The sequence below is a fragment of the Gorilla gorilla genome, chromosome 2 (genome assembly GCF_029281585.2).
Source record: "Gorilla gorilla gorilla isolate KB3781 chromosome 2, NHGRI_mGorGor1-v2.1_pri, whole genome shotgun sequence".
Lineage (NCBI taxonomy): Eukaryota > Metazoa > Chordata > Mammalia > Primates > Hominidae > Gorilla > Gorilla gorilla.
Genome location: NC_086017.1, coordinates 153,485,949 through 153,507,500, shown reverse-complemented (window position 1 = coordinate 153,507,500; position 21,552 = coordinate 153,485,949). Strand labels below are relative to the sequence as shown.

Sequence of the window (21,552 nt, the reverse complement as noted above, 5' to 3'; positions counted from 1 at the left end):
TGAATTCTGCCAAACGCTGAAAGAAGAGCTAATAACAGTTCTACTCAGACTGTCCCAAAAACTTGAGGAGAAAATACTTCCAAACTTGCCAGTATTACCCTGATACCAAAACCAAAGAAAGACACCACAAAAAATGAGAACTACAGGCCGATATATCTGATGAAGTAGATATAAAAATCTTCAACACAATACTAGTGAATTGAATTCAAAGGCACATTAAAAAGATAATTCACGATGATCAAGTGGGATTCATCCCAGGTATGCAAGGATGTTTAAATATATGCAGTCAATAACTGTGACACATCAACAAAATGAAGAACAAAAACCATATGATCATTTCAATACTAACTGAAAAAGTGTTTGATAAAATTCAGCATCTCTTTATGATAACAGCTCTCAACAAACTGGGTATAGAGGGAACATACCTCAACATAATAAACAACAACAAACCCACAGCTAGTATCATACTGAATGGGGGAAAAATGAAATCCTTTCCTTTAAATTCTGGAAACAAGACAAGGATGCCCACTTTCACCACTGTTAATATAGTACTGGAAATCCTTGCCAGAGCAATTAGACAACAGAAATAAATAAAAGGCATCCAAAAGGGAAAGGAAGGAGTCAAACTACTCTTGTTAGTAGACAATATAATCTTATATTTATAAAAAAACTATTAGAATTGATAAATTCAGTGAAGTTATAGGATACAAAATCAACATACAGTCACATTTCTATATACTGACAGCAAACAATCTGAAAAAGAAACCAAGAAATTAATCCCCTGCAGAATAGCTACAAATAAATAAAATACCTAGAAATTAATCAAGTTAACCAAAGCAGTGAAAGATCTCTACAATGAAAACTTATTATAAAACGATGCAAGAAATTGAAGAAGACACAAAGAAATGGAAAGATTGTCCATGTTCATGTATTGGAAGAATCAATATTGTTAAAATGTCTATACCACCCCCAAGCAATCTGCAGATACAGTGCAACTCCTCTCAAAATACCGATGACATTCTTGACAGAAATAGAAAAAAAAAAATCCTAAAATTTATCTTGAACCGCACACGACCCTGAATAGCTACGGCAATCCAGAGCAAAGTGAACAAAGCTGGAGGCATTATACTGCAAAGTTATATGACCAAAACAACATGGTACTGGCTTAAAAACAGACAGAGACCAATGGAACAGAATAGAGAATCCAGAAATAAATCCACGCAGTTACAGTCAACTTATTTTTTATAAAGATGACAAGAACATATGTTAGGGAAAGAACAGCCCCTTCAGTAAATGATCCTGGGACAACTAGATATCCATATTTAAGGGAATGAAACTAAGTGCCTATCTCTCACCATTTTCAAAAATCAAATCAAAATGGATTAAAGACTTAAATGTTAGATCTGTAGCTATTAAATTGCTGGAAGTAAACACTGGGGAAACACTCCAGTACATTGATTTGGGCAAAGATAAGTAAGACATCAAAAGCACAGGCAACTAAAGCAAAAATGCATAAACGGTATCACATCAAGCTTAAAAAGCTTCTGCACAACAAAGGAAACAATCAACAAAGTGAAAAGACAATACACAGAAGAGGAGAAAATATTTGCAAACTACCCATCTGACAATATATTAATAGCCAGAATATATAAGGAGCTCAAACAATAAGAGAAAAAAAAACAAAAAATCCCATTTGATAGTGGGCAAATGCAATATACCCATGTAACAAACCTGCACATATACCCCCATGTGTCAAACAAAAGTTGAATTTTTAAAAAATAAAATATAACTATAAAAATTTTTAATGGGCAAATGATCTCAGCAAACATTTCTAAAAAGAAAACATACAAATGGCCAACAGGTATATGAAAAAATGCTCAACATCGCTACATTAGAGAAATGCAAATCAAAACTACAATGATATATCTCCAATTAAAATGGCTTTTACCAAAAAATAAAAAACAGGCAATAATGGATGCTGGGAAGGATGCAGAGAAAGGGAAACCGTCATACATTGTTGGTGGAAACGTAAATTAGTACAGCCACTATGAAGGACATACAGCATGGAAATTGCTCAAAAAGATAAAAATAGACCTACCATATGATCCAGCAATTCCACTGCTGGGTATAGGTCCAAAAGAAAAAATATCAGTATATGTAAGAGATATTTGTCCTCTCAAGTTTATTGCAGTGCTATTCACAAAAGCCAAGATACAAAATCAACCTAAGTGTCCATCAATGGATAAATGGATGAAGAAAATGTGTGTGTGTGTGTGTATATATACACACTTTTCAAGATATACACTTCTCAAAAGAAGACATTTATGCAGCCAACAGACATATGAAAAAATGCTCATCATCACTGGCCATCAGAGAAATGCAAATCAAAACCACAATGAGATACCATCTCACACCAGTTAGAATGGCGATCATTAAAAAGTCAGGAAACAACAGGTGCTGGAGAGGGTATGGGGAAATAGGAACACTTTTACACTGTTGGTGGGGCTGTAAACTAGTTCAACCATGTGGAAGTCAGTATGGCATTTCCTCAGGGATCTAGAACTAGAAATACCATTTGACCCAGCCATCCCATTACTGGGTATATACCCAAAGGATTATAAAACGTGCTGCTATAAAGACACATGCACACCTATGTTTATTACAGCACTATTCACAATAGCAAAGACTTGGAACCAACCCAAATGTCCAACAACGATAGACTGGATTAAGAAAATGTGGCAGATATACACCATGGAATACTATGCAGCCATAAAAAATGATGAGTTCATGTCCTTTGTAGGAACATGGATGAAGCTGGAAACCATCATTCTCAGCAAACTATTTCAAGGACAAAAAACCAAACACAACATGTTCTCACTCATAGGTGGGAATTGAACAGTGAGAACACATGGACACAGGAAGGGGAACATCACACTCTGGGGACTGTTGTGGGGTGGGGGGAGGGGGGAGGGATAGCATTAGGAGAGATACCTAATGTTAAATGAAGAGTTAACGGGTGCATCACACCAACATGGCACATGTATATATATGTAACAAACCTGCATGTTGTGCACATGTACCCTAAAACTTAAAGTATAGTAAAAAAAATAAAAATAATAAAAAATAAAAAAACTGAAAAAAAAACCCAATAATATATATTTTAAAATAACCAAAAGAGTGGAATTGAAATGTTCCTAACACAGCAAAAATGATAAATACTTGAGGTGATGGGTATCTCAGTTACTCTGATTTGATCATTATACATTGTATCCTTGTATCAAAATATCACATGTACCCCATAAATGTGTTATAATTATTATGTATTCATAAAACTAGAAACAAAAAAAATAGAAAGTAAAAAATATTAACTACTTAAAAAATTTAGTTAGAAGAGTGATATTACTCGAATTTTTTTTTTAAAGAGATGGGGTGTCATTTTGTTGCCCAGGCTGGCTTCAAGCAATCCTCCCACCTTGGCTTCCCAAAGTGCTAGGATTACAGCCACATGCCACCATGCCCGTCCTGCTCTACATTTTAAAAATCCTTCTCACCACAATAGTAATAGGAGAAGCTAGATTCTCCTGTCTGCTTAATAGTGTCAATCCCTAGTGATATGTGTTTTTTTTGTAGAAATCTATGTCCTCATACAGATACAAAATTAGAAAAATGAAGAGAATCTTAATAGCCTTTTCAGATAGTTTTGGCTATACTTTAATATTACATTAAAACTTAAAAGTGGGCCGGGCATGGTATCTCACGTCTGTAATCCCAGCACTTTGGGAGGCCAAGGCAGGTGGATCACTTGAGGTAAGGAGTTCGAGACCAGCCTGGCCAGTGTGGTGAAACCCCATCTCTACTAAAAATACAAAAATTAGCCGGGTGTGGTGGCGCATGACAGAGCAAAACTCCATTTAAAAAAAAAAAAAAAAAAAAAACCTTAAGAGTGGTATTTTGTTTAAGGTTAGTTGCAGTGTGGAATCTTGCCGTGTGGAATCTGAAACCTTATCAATAAACATTTTGTCCTCCATATACTTGTGAGAAAGTAGGAAATAAGAAAAAGTAATGCAAAAAAGGGCATAGCACCTCAATATCATCATGCGCTAGATGCGGTGGCTCACTCCTGTAGGCCCAACAACTCAGGAGGCTGAGGCAGAAGGGTCACTTGAGCTCAGTAGTTTGAGATCAGCCTGGGCAAGACCTCATCTCTTTTTTTTTGAGACAGAGTCTCGCTCTGTCACCCAGGCTGGAGTGCAGTGCTGTGATCTCAGCTCACTGCAACCTCCGCCTCCCGGGTTCAAGCGATTATCCGGCCTCAGCCTCCTGAGTAGCTGGGATTACAGGTGCACGCCACCACGCTCGGCTAATTTTTGTATTTTTAATGGAGACGGGGTTTCACCATGTTGGTCAGGCTGGTCTCGAACTCCTTACCTCGTGATCCACCTGCCTCGGCCTCCCAAAGTGCTGGGATTATAGGTGTGAGCCACCATGCCTGGCCTAGAACTCATCTCTTTAAAAAAAAAAATTTTTTTTTTTTTTTTTTTTGTTTGGAGACAGAACCTCGCTCTGTCGCCCAGGCTAGAGTGCGGTGGCACGGGCTCACTGCAGCTTCCACCTCCCAGGTTCAAGCGATTCTCCTGCCTCCTGAGTAGCTGGGACTACAGGCACATGCAACCCCACCCGGCTAATTTTTGTATTTTTAGTAGAGACAGGGTTCACCATGTTGGCCAGGCTAGTCTCACGCTCCTGACCTCAGGTGATCTGCCTGCCTCAGCCTCCCAGAGTGCTAAGATTATAGGCATGAGCCACTGCGCCTGACCATCATCTCTAAAAAACCTTTAAAAACAGCTAAGCGTGGTAGTACCCACCTATATTCTCAGCTATTCAGGAGGCTGATGTGAGAGGATTGCTTAAACCTGGTAGTTGGCTACAGTGAGCCTTGATCACACCACTGTACTCCAGCCTGGGCAACAGAGTGAGACCCCAACTCTAAAAAATATATGCATATATAATTATGAAAATAGTTTTGATCTCAGTGCCTCCTTGAAAGGGTCTCACAGACCCTCAGCTATCCCCAGACTGCACTTTGAGACCTACTGACCGCAAGAAAGTTGTTTTATTCTCTTTATATCCAGTTCTTGATACCCTCTAACCTAAAACAGAAAGCAGTTTTTTCTAAAATCAGGGCCAAGGCAAAGATGCCTGCTTTCACCACTTCTATTCAGCACAGTAATGGAAGTTCTGTCCAGAGCAATTAAGTAAGAAAAATAAATAAAAGACATCTAAATTAGAAGGGAAGAAGTAAAGCAGTATCCGTTTGCAGATGATATGATCTTATAGTAGAAAACTCTAAAGATTCCACAAAAAAATCCCAACTAATAAATGCAGCAAAGTTGCAGAATACAAAATCAACCCACAAAAATCAGTTGTATTTTTATACACTAACAGTGAAAAATCTGAAAAGGAAATTAAGAAAACTATGATAGTATCAAAACTATTTATAGTATCAAAAATAATGCTAAGGAATAGTAACAAAGGAAATGATGTGCTTATACACCAAAAACTACAAAATGTTGCTGAAAGACATGTAAAAAGACAAATAGAAACACACTCTGTTCGTGGATTGGAAAACTTAATATTGTTATGATCTCAGTACTACCCACAGCAGTCTACAAATTCAGTGCAACTCCTATCAAAATCCCAATGGAATAGAATAGAGAGCCCAAAAATAAACCCTTGCATACATGTTCAAAATATTTTTTGACAAGTTGTCAAGACCATTCAATTGGAAGTGGATAGCCGGGCGCAATGGCTCATGCCTGTAATCTCAGCATTTTCAGAGGCCGAGGCAGGCGGATCGCTTGAGGTCAGGAGTTCAAGACCAGCCTGGCCAGCATGGTGAAACCCTGTCTCTACTAAAAATACAAAGAATTAGCTGGACATGATGGCATGCACCTGTAATCACAGCTACTTGGGAGCCTGAGGCAGGAGAATTGCTTGAACCTGGGAGGCAGAAGTTGCAGTGAGCCAAGATCACGCCACTGCATTCCAGCCTGGGCAACAGAGTGAGACTCCATCTCAAAAAAAAAAAAAAAAAAAAGGAAGTGGATGATCTTTCAGCAAATGGTGCTGGGTAACTGGATATTCACATTTTAAAGAATGAAGTTAGCCCTTACCTAACTAACATAATATATGAAAATTAACTCAAAATGGATCAAATACCTAAATGTAAGATAAGGCCTAAAACTATAAAAGTCTTAGAAGAAAACTTAGGGCAGAAGCTTCACAACATTGGATTTGGCAGTGATTTCTGGGATATGACACCAGAAGCACAGGCCACGAAAGAAAACATGGACAAATTGTACTTCATGGAAATTTTAACATTTTGTGCATCAAAAGACAATAACGAGTGAAAAAGGTAACTCATAGAATAAGAGAAAATACTTCCTAATGATATATCTGATAAAGAATATCCAGAATATATAGAGAACTCATGAAATGAGTCTTAAATGTAAGACCTGAAACAATAAAAATCCTATAAGAAACCCTAGGAAAAACTTGTGGACATTGGCCTAGACAAAGATTTATGACTAATCTCAAAAGCAAATGCAACATAAACAAAAATAGACAAATGGGACTTAACTAAACTAAAAAGCTCCTGCACAGCAAAAGAAATAATCAACAGAGTAAACAGACAATCTACAGTATTTGCAAACTATGTATCTGACAAAGGACTAAATATCCAGAATCTATAAGGAACTCAACAAGTAAAAAACAGATAACCCCATTAAAAACAGGCAAAGGTCATGAGTGAACATTTCTCAAAAGAAGACATCTCAAGGGGTTGCCAACAAACATGAAAGAAATGTTCAACATTACTAATTACCAGAGAAGTGCAGATTTTAGGGCCACAATGAGATACCATCTCATACCAGGTGGAATGGCTATTATGAAAAAGTCAAAAAACAGATTTTGGCAAGGATGTGGCAAAAAGGGAGTGTTTATACACTGTTGGTTGGAATGTAAATTAGTACAACCTGTATGAAAACAGTATGGTGGTTTCTCAAAGAGCTAAAAATAGAACTATGATTTAATCCAGCAATCTCACTTCTGGGTATCTACCCCAGGAAAAGAAATCATTATATAAAAAGTATGCCTGCATTTGTATGTTTATCACAGCACTATTCACAGTAGCAAAGATATGGAATCAACCTAAGTGTCCATCAGTGGATGATTGGATAAAGAAAATGTGTGTGGGTATGTGTGCGTGCGTGTGTGTGTGTGTGTATACACACACCATGTACTACTATCCTATACACACACCATGTAATATTATCCAGCCATAAAAAGAATGAAATCACATATCTTGTAGCAACATTAATGGAACTGGGGGCCATTATCCTAAGTGAAATAATTCAGAAACAGTCAGATATCACATGTTCTCATTTATAAATGGGAACTAAACATGGACATACAGAGTGGAATAATAGACATTAGAGATTTCAAAAGATGGGATGGTTAAGAGGGATGTGAGGGATGAGAAATGACCTATTGGGTACAATGTATACTATTCAGGCAATGGGTACACTAAAGTCCATACTTCACCACTATGTAGTATATCCATGTAACTACATTTGTACTCCCAAATCTATTTTTTAAAAAAACTTAAGGTAAACCAAAACAAAACAAGCTTTTTTATAAAACAGAAAATTAAAGTGTAGTATAGTTATAATTTAAATATGAGTAGAAAACACATCAGAATTTCTGAGTCTTTTATATTTTGGCAATTAACTTATCTTACCAAAATATCTCCTAAGTAAAGGATGGTATAAACATGAGTCAGCAAATTTTTTCTGTGAAGAGTCAGATAGTAAATATTTTAGGCCTTGTGGGCCAGATAGTCTCTATCACAGCTTCCGAACTCTACAGTTACAGTGTGAAAGTAGCCATTAGAATGGATGTGACCATGTTCCAGTAAAACTTTATTTACAAAAAGAGGCAGAACTCCATAGTTTGTCACCTCCTTGTATAAAGAAAACAGTTTTGCTGGCTTTCATTTGCGTTAGGTGGATTGACCCTTCAGCCAGCTTAGAAAGCTTTTTATTTTGTAAACACTGAAAAAGATAAGGCAACAACTCTAAAATTTTTGCCTGGCAATTAAAAACTTGAACTGAAAGCCCTTTTTTAAATTCTTGATAAAATTATTTTACTTGTTTAGACTAAACTTTGGGAGAGATCAATTTCCTAGACAGAGAATTTCATAGACATATATATTCTCTTTTTTTAGACAATGACCGTTTGCCAAGTAAAATTATCTAATGGCTTACTGGTACATGGGCCACAGTGCCACTCTGAAAATGAAGCCAAAGAGAAAGCTGCACTTTTTGCTTTACAACAGTTGGTAAGAACTGTCCATGACTTCTCTATTAAAATTTTTATTAGTCCCTATAGAAAGCTTGTATTGCATTGTCTTGTAACTTTTAAATACTTCCACAGGGCTCCTTAGGCATGAATTTCCCTTTGCCTTCACCAGTATTTGCAAATTATCCTTCAGCTGTACCACCTGGAACCATTCCTCCAGTCTTTCCCCCACCTACTGGTAAGATATTTTTCATTTATAAGTATTTGTCATTGAGTTGTTATTTTTACTAAGCTCTTTTAAGAAATCAAGAATGTACTCAAATATCTAGGAATGTAAGAAGAAATTGTGAGAAAGCCTAAAGCCACAGCCTGCAGATTCGTCTAAAAGTACCATTCTCTTCCTACAGCCTCTAGTATGGCTAGAGTAGTAAGAAGAGGTTGAGTGGGCAGGCCCTTATTCTCCAATAGCTGCTAACAGATAAATTTGTGTTTAAGTTAGACATCAAAAGGTAAAAAAAAAATCATGTAATTTCTTCAGGACTGTATTTTCTTATTGATAGTAGACTATGTCCAAAATCTTGTTGAGACTAACATTTTGTAATTCTAAATCTTAAGTTCTGAGATTTTCTAAATCACTCAGCTTTTTTTCCTAATAGCAGTTGGCTTCCCTTTATCTTACTTATTATTGTTTTAAAGCCAATAATTTATTTAAGTTTAGAAAATCCCTTTTCTGCATCTACTGCCAGGTAATACTCCAGGAATTCTAAATATCTAATGCTTACAATAAGCATTAGAAAGGTGAATAATACTGATTAAATTTATGACATGCAGTTATCTCTTCTCATTAAACTGAATAATAAAGGATTTCAAAAGTGTAAATCTGCGAGGATGAAGACATAGAAGAAATATCAGCAGATTAGAGATTTGAAAAGAGTTTGTGTTGAGAAAAACAACTGCAGAAGTAACCATTTTAGCAGAGCAAGTTTAAAAGCTACAAGCTAAAGTGCCTGTAGAAGAGACTACAAATGAGCATAAGTAGATTGTCCCTCGCCGTTCCCAAGAGGTTCAGAACTTGGAGGCATCAGAAACTATTAGAGAAGATAAAGAGGAGGCATGTGCTGAAAAGAGAGGGATTGGTTGAAAGTCTATGTGCGGAGTGGTGAGACTACCCCCGTCTTCCCTCTGTGACGCAGCCAGACCTCTGCAAGCAAAAAACTGGAGGTGTGTTTTCTAGAGGAGCTATCTAGTTATGGGAATACCAGGCAGAGAAGAGAATGGAATGTGAGACTGAAAACACAGAGATTAAGGAAAAGTTCCCTTTTTCTCATCCTGTTCTCTGATTGTAGCCAGTCATACCCTTCTCCCCAGATAGGAAATTGGAAGATTAAAAAAGAATAGAGTACAGGTAAAATTGTTAAGTAAAATTTTAAAATTTAGTAGATAAAGTCCTAGCAAAGCCAAGGAAGATAAAAGCTGTAAAATAAGAAAGAACAGAGATTTAGTGCACAGATCCAGCTCCCACCTTATTAGAGTTCCAGAAAAAGAGATCAGAGATGAAGGAAAGGAGGTAAGTGTCAAAAAAATAATAAACTTTTCTAAAACAAAACGATATGCATCTCTTAAAGAGCCACCAAATGTTGAGCACAATGAATAAAGACACAGATTATCTTCAGATCCTGAATACTAGTGATAAAAAGGTGGTCCTAAGAGATTCAGAGAAGAAATATGTACAAAGATCAAAAATTAGAATGGTACTGCACTACTGAACAGTGCCTAGAAGCCAGAAAGCATTGAATACCTCAAAACCCTGAGGCAGAATGAGTTTCATCCTAATTTCTCTGTATAGCCAAACTGTGAATCTAATACAAAGGAGACACAAAGATATTTTCAGATACGCAAATTTATTTCTTATGTACCCTTTTTTTTTAAGCAACAAGGTCTCACTATGTTGCCCAGGCTGGTCTCAAAGTCGTGGACTCAAGCAATCCTCCCACTTCAGCCTTCAAAAATGCTGAGATTACAAGCGTGAGCCTTCATGCCTTGCCTACCCTTTCTTAAGAAGCTACTGAATTACATGCTCCAACAAAACAAAGCAGTAGTTTGAAAACTTAAAGAAAATTAGGAAACCAAAATAACAAATTGTAGATGTAGTATAGTTATACAATGAATGGAAATCCCAGGATGCCAGCTGCTCAGTGGGTCTAGAAAGTGACTAGTCCCAACTAGACAGGCAGAGGGAAGTCTTGGCAGTAAGGAAGGTTATTAATAGATGAGCAATGGGAAAACATTAAGGATGGGTATAGAGAAGACTAAGCAGCTTTTATTATATTTTTCCTAAAGAATTGATATGAGCAAGACTAAGCTTTTAAAAAATAATTATTAGCCTGGGCAACGTGGCAAAACAGCCTGGGCAACATGATAAAACCCCATCTCTAATCTACAAAAAATACAAAGGTAGCCAGACATGGTGGCATGCACCTATAGTCCCAGCTACTTGGGAGGCTGAGGCGGGAGGATAACTTGAGCCTGGGAGGTCAAGGCTGCAGTGAGCTGTGATCGTGCCACTGCACCCCAGCCTGGGTGACAGAATGAGACCTGTCTCAAAAAAAAAAAAAAAAAAAAAAAAAAAAAGAAGATAATGACTAACTCAAGTAAAAACAAAAGGTTTTACAAGAAAATACATAATGGATCTCTTTTTACAAGAAAAGAAACATAATCAGAGTACCCAGCTTGGCTCTGCAGTGATAATATTTACATAGCCACATACCACAAATAGATAACACTGCTTGTATATTTAAACAAATGATGTAATGTACTTACATTGGGAGTACAGGGTAAGTAGTGAGGGGTAATGCAAAAAAACTAAATTTTGTTCTATCTAAATAGGAAGTCAGTAGACCTAAAAATGCCTAAAATTAATAAATTATTAACAAGTAGCATAAGCAAATAATTGAACAGTGTGGAAATATCTAAAACAGTTAAACCTGGAGTAGAACAGATGTCTGCTGTTTTCTGTTGAAAATCTTTTTTAGGCCGGGCGCAGTGGCTCACGCTTGTAATCCCAGCACTTTGGGAGGCCGAGGTGGGTGGATCACTTGAGGTCAGGAGTTCGAGACCAGCCTGACCAACATGATGAAACCGTCTCTACTAAAAATACGAAAATTGGAAAATTAGCAGGGTGTGATGGCACACACCTGTAGTCCCAGCTACTCAGGAGGCTGAGGCAGGAGAATCGCTTGAACCCAGGAGGCAGAGGTTGCAGTGAGCTGAAATCGCGCCACTACACTCCAGCCTGGGTGACAGAGCTAGACTCTGTCTCAAAAAAAAAAAAAAAAGAAAATCTTTTGTAGTACAATGTATGTGTAGTATTTTGATTTTTTTTTTTAATGTAATTTGTCTAAGGTCATAAGTTACTATCTAGCAGAACTGGCATCAAAATCCAAGTCTGAGCCAGGCTTGTTGACTCATGCTTATAATCCCAGCACTTTGGAAGGCCTATCTCCAGAAAACCCCCAAAGGCCCAAACCAAACCAAAACAAAACATTGTTTATACAGTCAAAGGAATGCCAGTGCAGTACAGTAACAAAAGCATGGGCTTTGAAAACAGATAGCTGAGTGTGGTGGCTCATACCTGTAATCCCAGCACTTTGGGAGGCTGAGCTCAGAGGATCACTAGAGCCATGAGTTCAAGACCAGCCTAGGCAACATAGGGAGACCTTACTGCTACAAAAGATGGAAAAAATTATCTGAGTGTGGTGCCATGTGCCTGTAGTTCCAGCTATTCAGGAGGCTGAGGCAGGAGGATCAGTTGAGCCTGTGAGGCGGAGGCTGCGGTGAGCCAAGATTGTGCCACTGCACTTTAGCCTAGGTCTCAAAAAAAAAAAACAAAAAAAACAGACGACAGACTTGGATTTTTTTTTTTTTTTTGAGACAGAGTCCCACTCTGTCACCCAGGCTGGAGTGCAGTGGCATGATCAGGGCTCACTGCAGCCTCAACCTCCTTGGGCTCAGTTGATCCTCCTACCTCTGCCTCCCAAGTGGCTGGGACTATGGCACGCACCACCACACCTGGCTAATTTTTGTATCTTTTTATAGAGACAGGGTTTCACCATGTTGTTCAGGCTGGTCTCAAACTCTGGGCTCAAGGGATCCGCCAGCCTCAGCATCCCAAAGTGCCAGGATTACAGGCATGAGCCACTGTGCCTGGCCAACAATGTTTTAGTCATAAAGTTTTTATGATGTAATGGATCTGATGTTTTTATATAGCTCAATGTAATAGTATCACCATAACTTATAAAATCTAATTTGACTGCTGCTGCTTCACATTCAAAAATGAATACAGTAGCTATGTGTAGATTAATTTTAAGTAATTAGTATGTGTAGGGTACCTAAAAGTTTGCACACAAACTTCTCTAAAGAAGAATTGTCTTATGATCATATATTTTTTAAGAGGAATGTTTGTTTTCCCCATTTATTGTTGATATTTTAACCTTTTTCATGTTGATTAGTTTATTCATACCTACTAATAATTTTAAGGTTATAATTGGAATGCTTTTGGTCCTATAAAGGTGTTCTCCAAATATTCCAGTTAAAATATGTAAATACATAAATGCCAAGATAGTTGGAGGTTAATCAGCAGAGAACAACTTAAGCATTAGATTAACATTTTAAAGTTATTTTGTAAATTTCTATTTTATGGTATAAAAAAATTTGTGATGTAAAATGTCCCAGTTGAGGAATATGTATTTCGTATTTGTAACAGTGATTTATTGGGGAAATTACGGAGTTGACCATTGTATAAGATTAGTATAGCATCTTTTAAATAGACCTTCTTAGCATTATGACTCCCACCAAAGTTGCTCATAGATAGTTTCAAGACCTAATTTTCTAATTTTCTTAGGTCTCACTCTGTCAACCAAGTTAAAGTGCAGTGACATGATCTTGGCTCACTGCAACCTCCACCTCCCAGGCTCTAGCAATCCTCACACATTAGCCTCCTGAGTAGCTGGGACCACAGCCACGTGCCATGCCTGGCATCCCAAAGTGCTGGGATTACAGGCATGAGCCACTGCACCTGGCCTAATTTTCTGAATCTTATTAGTGTTTTTCATATTAAAAGTTTTCTTCTTCTTAGAATTTGTGTATGTGTATTTCATAACACTGAAATATATTATGATTCTTCTCTCCTAATCCAAAAATGTCTTAAATAGCTGAACTTTAATTAAGCTATACTGTTTTACAGGTCTGGCTGCTTTTTATCTCTATGAAAAGAATATTTGAACATAGTGCATATCTTCTTCAGTGGTGTGTGCTGGTGCCTTGAATGTCACTGTTTAATGTAGTTTTCAAATGCTGTACTGGTACAGGCTGTCTCCATAAGAATCGCCTATGGAGCTTAATACAAACTCCAGGGCCCCTCAGAGTCTGGCTTACTAGGTCTGAGGCGCTGTCCAGGAATCTGTATTTCACAAACTCCTCAAGTGATTCAGATATACAAATTAGATTTGGAACCCATTGGTTCATTACATTTTTAATAAACAAACTAAGTGAAAAAAGGCCTTGACTTCAAATATTAAAATAGAGAAAAGAAAGATTCTACCTGTCATATGAAGGTGATGAGATTTCAGGACTTGAGGTTTTTTGGTTTTTTTGTAGGCTGGGATCACTATGGAAGCAACTATGCATTGGGGGCAGGTGAGATCCTTAAGATTTCTCTATTTGTGACCAAGCTTTTCTCTCACAAGGGACAATTTCATGACCCTTTTATTTTTTTATAAATATAATTGCAAATATTCCTAAAACTTGTATCAGCATATGATATTAGTAGTAGTATTCTCCTTTTCAGGCCAGTATAATGATAAATTCATTTGTGTAGATAGTCCACACAGTCCTAGGAAAGGATCCTGAAGTTGAATGTTGTAAGGAAGAGTAATTATAGGTGAAGTAAGTGTAGGCCTTTTGCCAAAGGGGGAAAAAAAAGCCCAAAAAGGCTAGCAGAAGGAGGTCTCAAATTTCAGAGCTTTGATGATACCATTTTACTAAAAGAAAAATTTTCCTTGGTTTTTAACAGCTAATATAATGCCTTCATCGTCTCATCTCTTTGGCTCAATGCCATGGGGACCATCGGTGCCAGTTCCTGGGAAGCCCTTCCATCATACTTTATATTCTGGGACCATGCCCATGGCTGGGGGAATACCAGGGGGTGTGCACAATCAGTTTATACCTCTGCAGGTAAGAAAAATAATATTTTTAAGATAATTATTTGTTTAATGCTGAAAGACTATTGATGAACATTTTTTTATTCAGTTTACTTATTCAGTGCCAACTAGAAGTTCAGTACTAGTGTGGGTAGTAAGAAGGCAATGGTTGACAAGTCTGACCTGTCTCTGCTCTCTGACTCTGTGTTCTAATAAATAATAATTGTACCAAGTAATATGCTATTCTAATACAGATTGATTAAAATCAGTAATATAAATAAAATAACAAATATTTTTAAAATAACCTATGGAGAATTGTATTATTATTATTATTATTATTATTCATTTTTTTGGAGAAGGATCTCACTCTGTAGCCCAGGCTGGAACGCAGCCCATGCACAATCTCGACTCCCTGCAGCCTTGACTTCCTGGGCTCAAGTGATCCTCCCACCTTAGATTCCCGAGTACCTGAGGCTACAGGCATGTGCCACCATGCCTGTCTAGTTTTTGTAATTTTTTTGTAGAGATGGGGTTTTGCCATGGTCTCAAACCCCAGGTCTCAACCGATCCACCTGCCTTGGCCTCCCAAAGTGCTGATATTACAGTTGTGAGCCACTGCACACAGCCCAAGAATTTTAAATATTTTGTTTGTAACTAAGTCCTTTGAATTACTAAAGTCTTACTTGGCAATTATAAGTGGAAGTCACAGATCAGCTGTGATTGACAAATATTAACAGCATGCATGGTTTATGGTAATTTCCAACACTAGCTATTTTTTTGCCTACATTATTAATTAGTGATGCTTTTATTCCTAACAGGTTACTAAAAAAAGGGTTGCAAACAAAAAGAACTTTGAGAATAAGGAAGCCCAGAGTTCTCAAGCCACTCCAGTTCAGACTAGCCAGCCAGATTCTTCCAACACTGTCAAAGTAAGTCCACGGGAGAGCTCATCAGCTTCTTTGAAGTCCTCTCCGATTGCTCAACCTGCATCTTCTTTTCAAGTTGAAACTGCCTCTCAAGGCCATAGTATATCTCACCGTAAGTCAACACCAATCTCTTCTTCAAGAAGAAAATCAAGAAAACTGGCTGTTAATTTTGGTGTTTCTAAACCTTCTGAGTAAATTTGACTCTTAGAATTAATTTCTTCTCTTTCCATCTACCTTTTTATAAATCCATATCTATGTCTCATAAAAATTAGAATGTACTATTTTAAAATAATATGTGTAAATTGAAATTTTTTCATTTTTAAGTTACCAGGCACTTTTCATGCTGTTTAAAAGACTGTGTATCAAATTGTGCACTTTAAGTATGTGCAGTTTGTTGTATGTCAATTATACCTCAATAAATCTGTAATAAAAAACTAAATTAAACCTTGCATTAAAATAATATCACAGTATCAGTGGACTAAACATTAAAATGTACCACTCTAATCATTGGCCTCATGATTGAAGCATCCTGAACTATGAATTAGACATCAGTTAGCAATAATAAGCATTTTTTACACTATCGTTGAGGAATAATTACATGAAGCATGAAATTTGGGCCTCCAGTATAACTTACTGAATGTGGATTTTATTTCTCTTTTTAATGATGTAAGAAAATTATCAGGAGAATGGCTCTTATTTATGTGTGTTTTAACTTATGTTTTGTTGCCTCTGAGGGTCTTTAGACCTGCTGTGAAAGGATCACATTTGTTGTGGTGCTGCCAGTTTTGCTTTATTCTAAATTTTGTACCAAAGCAACTTTAGAATAATCAGAATATTTCATCTAACTGCTTAGAACTATAAATAGCATTCTAAATTTGAGTAAATACAATTTTTTAGGTTACTCAAGAACCAGCATTAGTAATTTCTAGTAAAATTGTTTCAAAATCTACAGGGTACAATGATTACAAATTAATCTTCTAACAAAATAAAATATGAAATATTAGTCATGTTAATTAATAAACTGTATTATTTTGTATAGCTTTTTATTTGCTTACCTGACATTTTATGAGAGCTTCATAGTTGGTTGGTATATAGTGCTTCCTGGGACTGAAGAAATTCTAATGTTGTTTAAGTTCCAAGGTGTGCTACAATATAGGAGGCACAGTCATCAGTTTGTGACATACAGTATTTACTGCCTATTTCATTCTGATTCTATATTTTTAGCTTTATGCTGAACTGTTCAATGATGCTGGGATTCTCTCTTTGCATGTCATATGTGAATGTGTGGTTCAAGCTGTAACTGTTGAAACTATTTTAGAATTTATGACGATTTCTCAGCAGGGCCTATGTTTATATATATATATATATTTATTCTTTAGTTTTTGTGATATGCTTATATTTTTAAGGAAGTAAGTTATAGCATACTTTTTTAAAAGTAGGAACCACAATCTTTATATGGAGCAGCTTGTTATATCTGATTTTCATGTAACTCATTGGAAACTCTGCCATGACTCTTAAAGTAGTCTTACTTGTTTTTTAAAATACTGGTATTAAACTAAATGGACTCCTTTCACTAACTGCTGATTTCAGAGTGTAAATGTTAGCAGGATATTTGTGTATTAGCAGTGCCTTCAGTATAAGAGAGAAATATTCATTATCTGTCATTTATCATAGTCGTATAAGTTTCCATGATTTTATTTTCTGTTATTTTCATAAGTTCAGATGTTTATCAGTTCCCAACATTGTTTCTTTATCTGTAGTGGGATCTTGAGTAATGAAGCTCAAGTAAATCCTCAATGTTTATAATTATTGCCTCATAAACTCTCTCTTTGTTTTTAAAGGAAACATCTATTATGGTAATACAAAGAAAAGTTAAATTGTGACAGTAATGTTATATTAACCTCTTCCTACTTTAAAGTGTGAAATGTTTCACCTCAGCTGTACAAACTCCAGCATTGAGAAATTGCCTCACTCATTACTCCTGTGTGACAGTTATATAAAGAGCATGCAGCTCACATCTGTTTTAGAGCATAGAAGAAGCAGCACCTGCCATCTTCTGAAAACTCCAAAGGGAAATTTCAGTAGACATAGTGCACTAAACCCATAAGGATACTTGACCAATATTTGAGCACAGCAAGCTGACAGTTCTATACAGATAGGCAGTGAAAGAGTTTTATTTTCCAGCCAGGCGCAGTGGCTCAAATCCCAGCACTTCGGGAGGCTAAGGCAGGTGGATCACTTGAGGTCCGGAGTTCCAGACAAGCCTGGCCAACATGATGAAGCCCTGTCTCTACTAAAAATACAAAAATTAGCCGGGCGTGATGGCACATGCCTTTAGTCCCAGCTACTCAGGAGGCTGAGGCATGAGAATCATTTGAACCCGGGAGGCAGAGTCCGCAGTGAGCCGAGATTGCACCACTGCACTCCAGCCTGGAGAGCAGAGCAAGACTCTGTCTCAAAAAAAAGAAAAAGGTTTTATTATCGTTACTTTTTTTTTTAACATTATTATTCTAAAGGTCAAAACTGAAAAGAGGTTAAGATAGGAGAGAGCTCCATAATGGCTGGATAGTGGTCAGGCATTCTCTATTCTTTTCCCCCTGTAGACCCATTCTAAATGTGGGCCTGAGGTCAATGGGAGATGTGCCCTCCCTATGGAGGATGTAAGAGGCAGAGGCCATTTCTGCCCCATGTTGAGGAAACAATCTGTTGGTAGGCCTGGAATCTAGAGTATATCTGAAAAGCAGTTGGACTTCAAGAAATTTAAAATTTTCTCTTTGAGATGGGGTGGACTAAGACCACCCCCAAAGTTTAAAACTATGCTCATTCAACTTGAATCTTCTGAGGACTTTTTGTGAAAATGGTGGACTGTTTAGGGCATAGGACAGATTCCCCAAATTGCTTTATGTTTCCACATAACTAGAGCACTTCAATCTATTTAAGCCTTTGTCTCCTAACTGAAACATTTCTAAATATTTCTATTCAATAAGTTTTTTCTTTTTTGAGCAACTTCAGTGAATTTTGAAGATTGCTCCTTCCAGTCTCGTTCCTTTTCACATTTTCCTGCATTACCTAATAATTACCTCAGCGTTAGAATTTGACTGAATGTATTAATTGATTTAAACATCATGTAGACTAAAGTCTTAAACATCTAAGACTCAGTTGTTGCAGAAAAAAATTAAAGTCACCTCTACTGAACCTTGGTTTCAATTTAAGATTTTTCTTGCTTTTCAAAGGGGTAACTAATAAAGATTGAAGGGTTTTTTTCCCGATTGGTGGAGGAATGAAGAACTATTGATGCAAGATTTTTATTGTTTCTTTCTATGATCAGGTACCTGCTTTCATTTTAGACTGCTACTTCCAAACTGAGCTAGATTCTTGGTTTTAATGAGAGGAGGCAGAGGGAGGCAGATGGAAGAAGAAAAACAGTTAAATAAGACATACCCAGTCACTGCATTTTTGGACTATACCGTATCTTTCTAGCTCAAGGAAATAGACAAACTGTAGGGTCTTTTTTACTCACTTTTTATTTATGTGTTCTATTTGTGTTAGTCATAACTGTTCATAGTGGTTGTCTAATTTTTACTTTATTATATGAGATAGAGCTGTGCAGATCTTCACTCAAGTTAGTTCTGTCACGCTTCTTCCCATTATTTAGAGCACGGTTTTCTAAAGCAACTGTACAATTTCTCAGCCTGATGAGCTTGCTGTATTTCTTGGTATCATGTTGCTTCCAAATTTTGTTTTTACTGTAGAAGACAATTTATTGTAGAGAAGTGGCTGTGAAAGTCGTTCTCTGTCTTTAAAAATCAATTGCAGAAGTTCATTTGTCATTTTTCTAGAGATAAATTATAGTACTCAAACTGGCAGTGCTCAGTATATACATTTTGTAAGCTTTGTCAGTGAAACCATCGGTTTTGCAGGAGCTTCCTTTCCTAGTCAAGATAAAGCTTAAAATTCCAGAAATTAATGTCGTTCGGACTGACTTTATTCGTATTTCCATCAAACTTCTCCAATACAGTAAGAGATAGTGTTGAACCAGCATCAAGTCTCCAGAAACATGGCAGAGCAGACAGGTCGTTAAGTTTCACAAACATCATAGATCCTTTTCTTAAAGAAGAAAAACATGTATAAAATAGTTTTAGTAGTCCAAAATGTCAACTGTCTGTAGCTGCTTTTGTGTGTGTGTCAGTGAACAAATAATAATGCCTTGCTCAATCAATGCATTCAGCCATCTCAAGTGCAATTTGTGAAGGAGACTATGGTTTCCAAAAGATACATTTTTTTACAAAGTTAAACCTGTAAAAAGTCTTTTTTTTTTTTCCTCCAGCCGTACACCAACTGCACTTGGTTGTTTCAGCAGTTGGTATACTATTAAATTGTCCAGGCCAAATAAGTTTCTGTAGCTGTTTTAGTAATATGAAGCCAAATTCTCATGCTGTTTCTCATTAAATAATAAGAATGAGAATTTGGTCCATAGTTAGCTTTAAGTTCTGTCTTCCTTTCTTTCCCTTACAGTTAAGGGTTTGGTGGGGGATGGGGAGGTTGTTTTCATTTTTTGAATTTTTTTGTCTTTTGGCTTTAAGTATCATATTTTCTTTTGCCTGTATCCAACTGCTTCTTTGAGTATTTTCATCTAGTTTAATGTGAGTAATAGATGCTGTGCTGTCATCGAAGTGTTCAGCATTTTGTTCTTTTAAACAAAAGTGTAATTCATACATATATAGATACATATCTTAATTGATTTCTTTTCTCAACTATTTTATAAGTAACTGGAATTTTTCATTAGATCTTATACAGAGAAGTATTTTATTAAAAATTCAAAAGGGAAGACTTTTATGTGCTCATTTTGTAATTTTTGTTTTTAAATATCTTTACATTGTCTGCCAATTAAAGTGTTTTAAACTTGCATTGGAATGGACTCCAAATGTATTTTTGTGGTGTTACGTTATCCGTAGATTTCTAGCATGAAGTTAGCCTCACGATGCTGTGCAAAGGATTTTAAAATATGAGAGTCACTGAAAGAGTTTAAACATCTGTTCATGTTAAATGCTCTATGGATTTTAATTAAAGACTTGAGAATGATTTTATAAGCTGTTTGTTCTTTTATTACTATGCTGATATCAAAAGTAGAAACATTAACCTTTTTGTTTGTTTTTGAGACAGAATCTTGCTCTGTCACCCAGGCTGGAGATCTCAGCTCCCTGCAGCCTTCACCTCCCAGGTTCAAGCGATTCTCTTGCCTCAGCCTCCTGAGTACCTGGGACTACAGGCACATGCCGCCATGCCTGGCTAATTTTTTAATTTTTTTTATTTCCGTAGGTTATTGGGGAACAGGTGGTGTTTGGTTACATGAATAAGTTATTTAGTGGTGATTTGTGAGATTTTGGTTCACCCATCACCTGAGCAGTATACACTGCACACAACTTGTAGTCTTTTATCCCTTGCCCCCTTCCCACACTTTCCCTCTGACCCCCAAAATCCATTGTATCATTCTTATGCGTTTGCATCCTCATAGCTTAGCTCCCACTTATGAGTGAGAACATACAATGTTTGGTTTTTCATTCCTGGGTTACTTCACTTAGAATAATAGTTTCCATTCTCATCCAGGTTGCTGCAAATGCCACTAATTCATTCCTTTTTATAGCTGAGTAGTATTCCTCTATACACTATGTATGTATGTGTATGTACATATATGTATATATGTACATGTATATATGTACATATGTGTGTGTGTGCATATATGTATATGTGTGCATATATGTACATATGTGTGCATATATGTGCATGTGTGTGTGCATATATGTGCATATATGTGTGTGCATATATGTACATATATGTATGTGTGTGCATATATGTACATATACGTATATGTGTACACATATGTACACACACACCACAGTTTCTTCATCTACTTGTTGATTGATGGGCATTTGGGTTGGTTCCACTTTGTTTTTTTGTTTGTTTTTTGAGATGGAGTTTTTGCTCTTATCGCCCAGGCTGGAGTACAATGGCATGATCTCGGCTCAATGCAACCTCCGCCTCCCAGGTTCAAGCAGTTCTCCTGCGTCAGC

The 21,552-nt window shown here is 36.8% G+C and overlaps 1 protein-coding gene across 4 annotated transcripts in view; it reads left to right on the top strand.

The window, feature by feature from the left end:
- Window positions 1-20,563, top strand: part of XRN1 (5'-3' exoribonuclease 1) — a 142,109-nt gene extending 121,546 nt beyond the window's left edge. For 2 of the 4 annotated variants that reach the window (XM_019024246.4, XM_019024245.4), the window contains exons 38-42: window positions 8,285-8,398; window positions 8,494-8,596; window positions 14,014-14,052; window positions 14,429-14,589; window positions 15,374-20,563. In XM_019024246.4, the coding sequence (XP_018879791.1) occupies window positions 8,285-8,398; window positions 8,494-8,596; window positions 14,014-14,052; window positions 14,429-14,589; window positions 15,374-15,676 (720 nt within the window). In that variant the 3' untranslated portion in view covers window positions 15,677-20,563. The remainder of the gene's footprint in view (window positions 1-8,284; window positions 8,399-8,493; window positions 8,597-14,013; window positions 14,053-14,428; window positions 14,590-15,373) is intronic. The other 2 variants (XM_055383151.2, XM_019024247.4) reach the window with 1 other exon arrangement.
- Window positions 20,564-21,552: the final 989 nt, after the last annotated feature.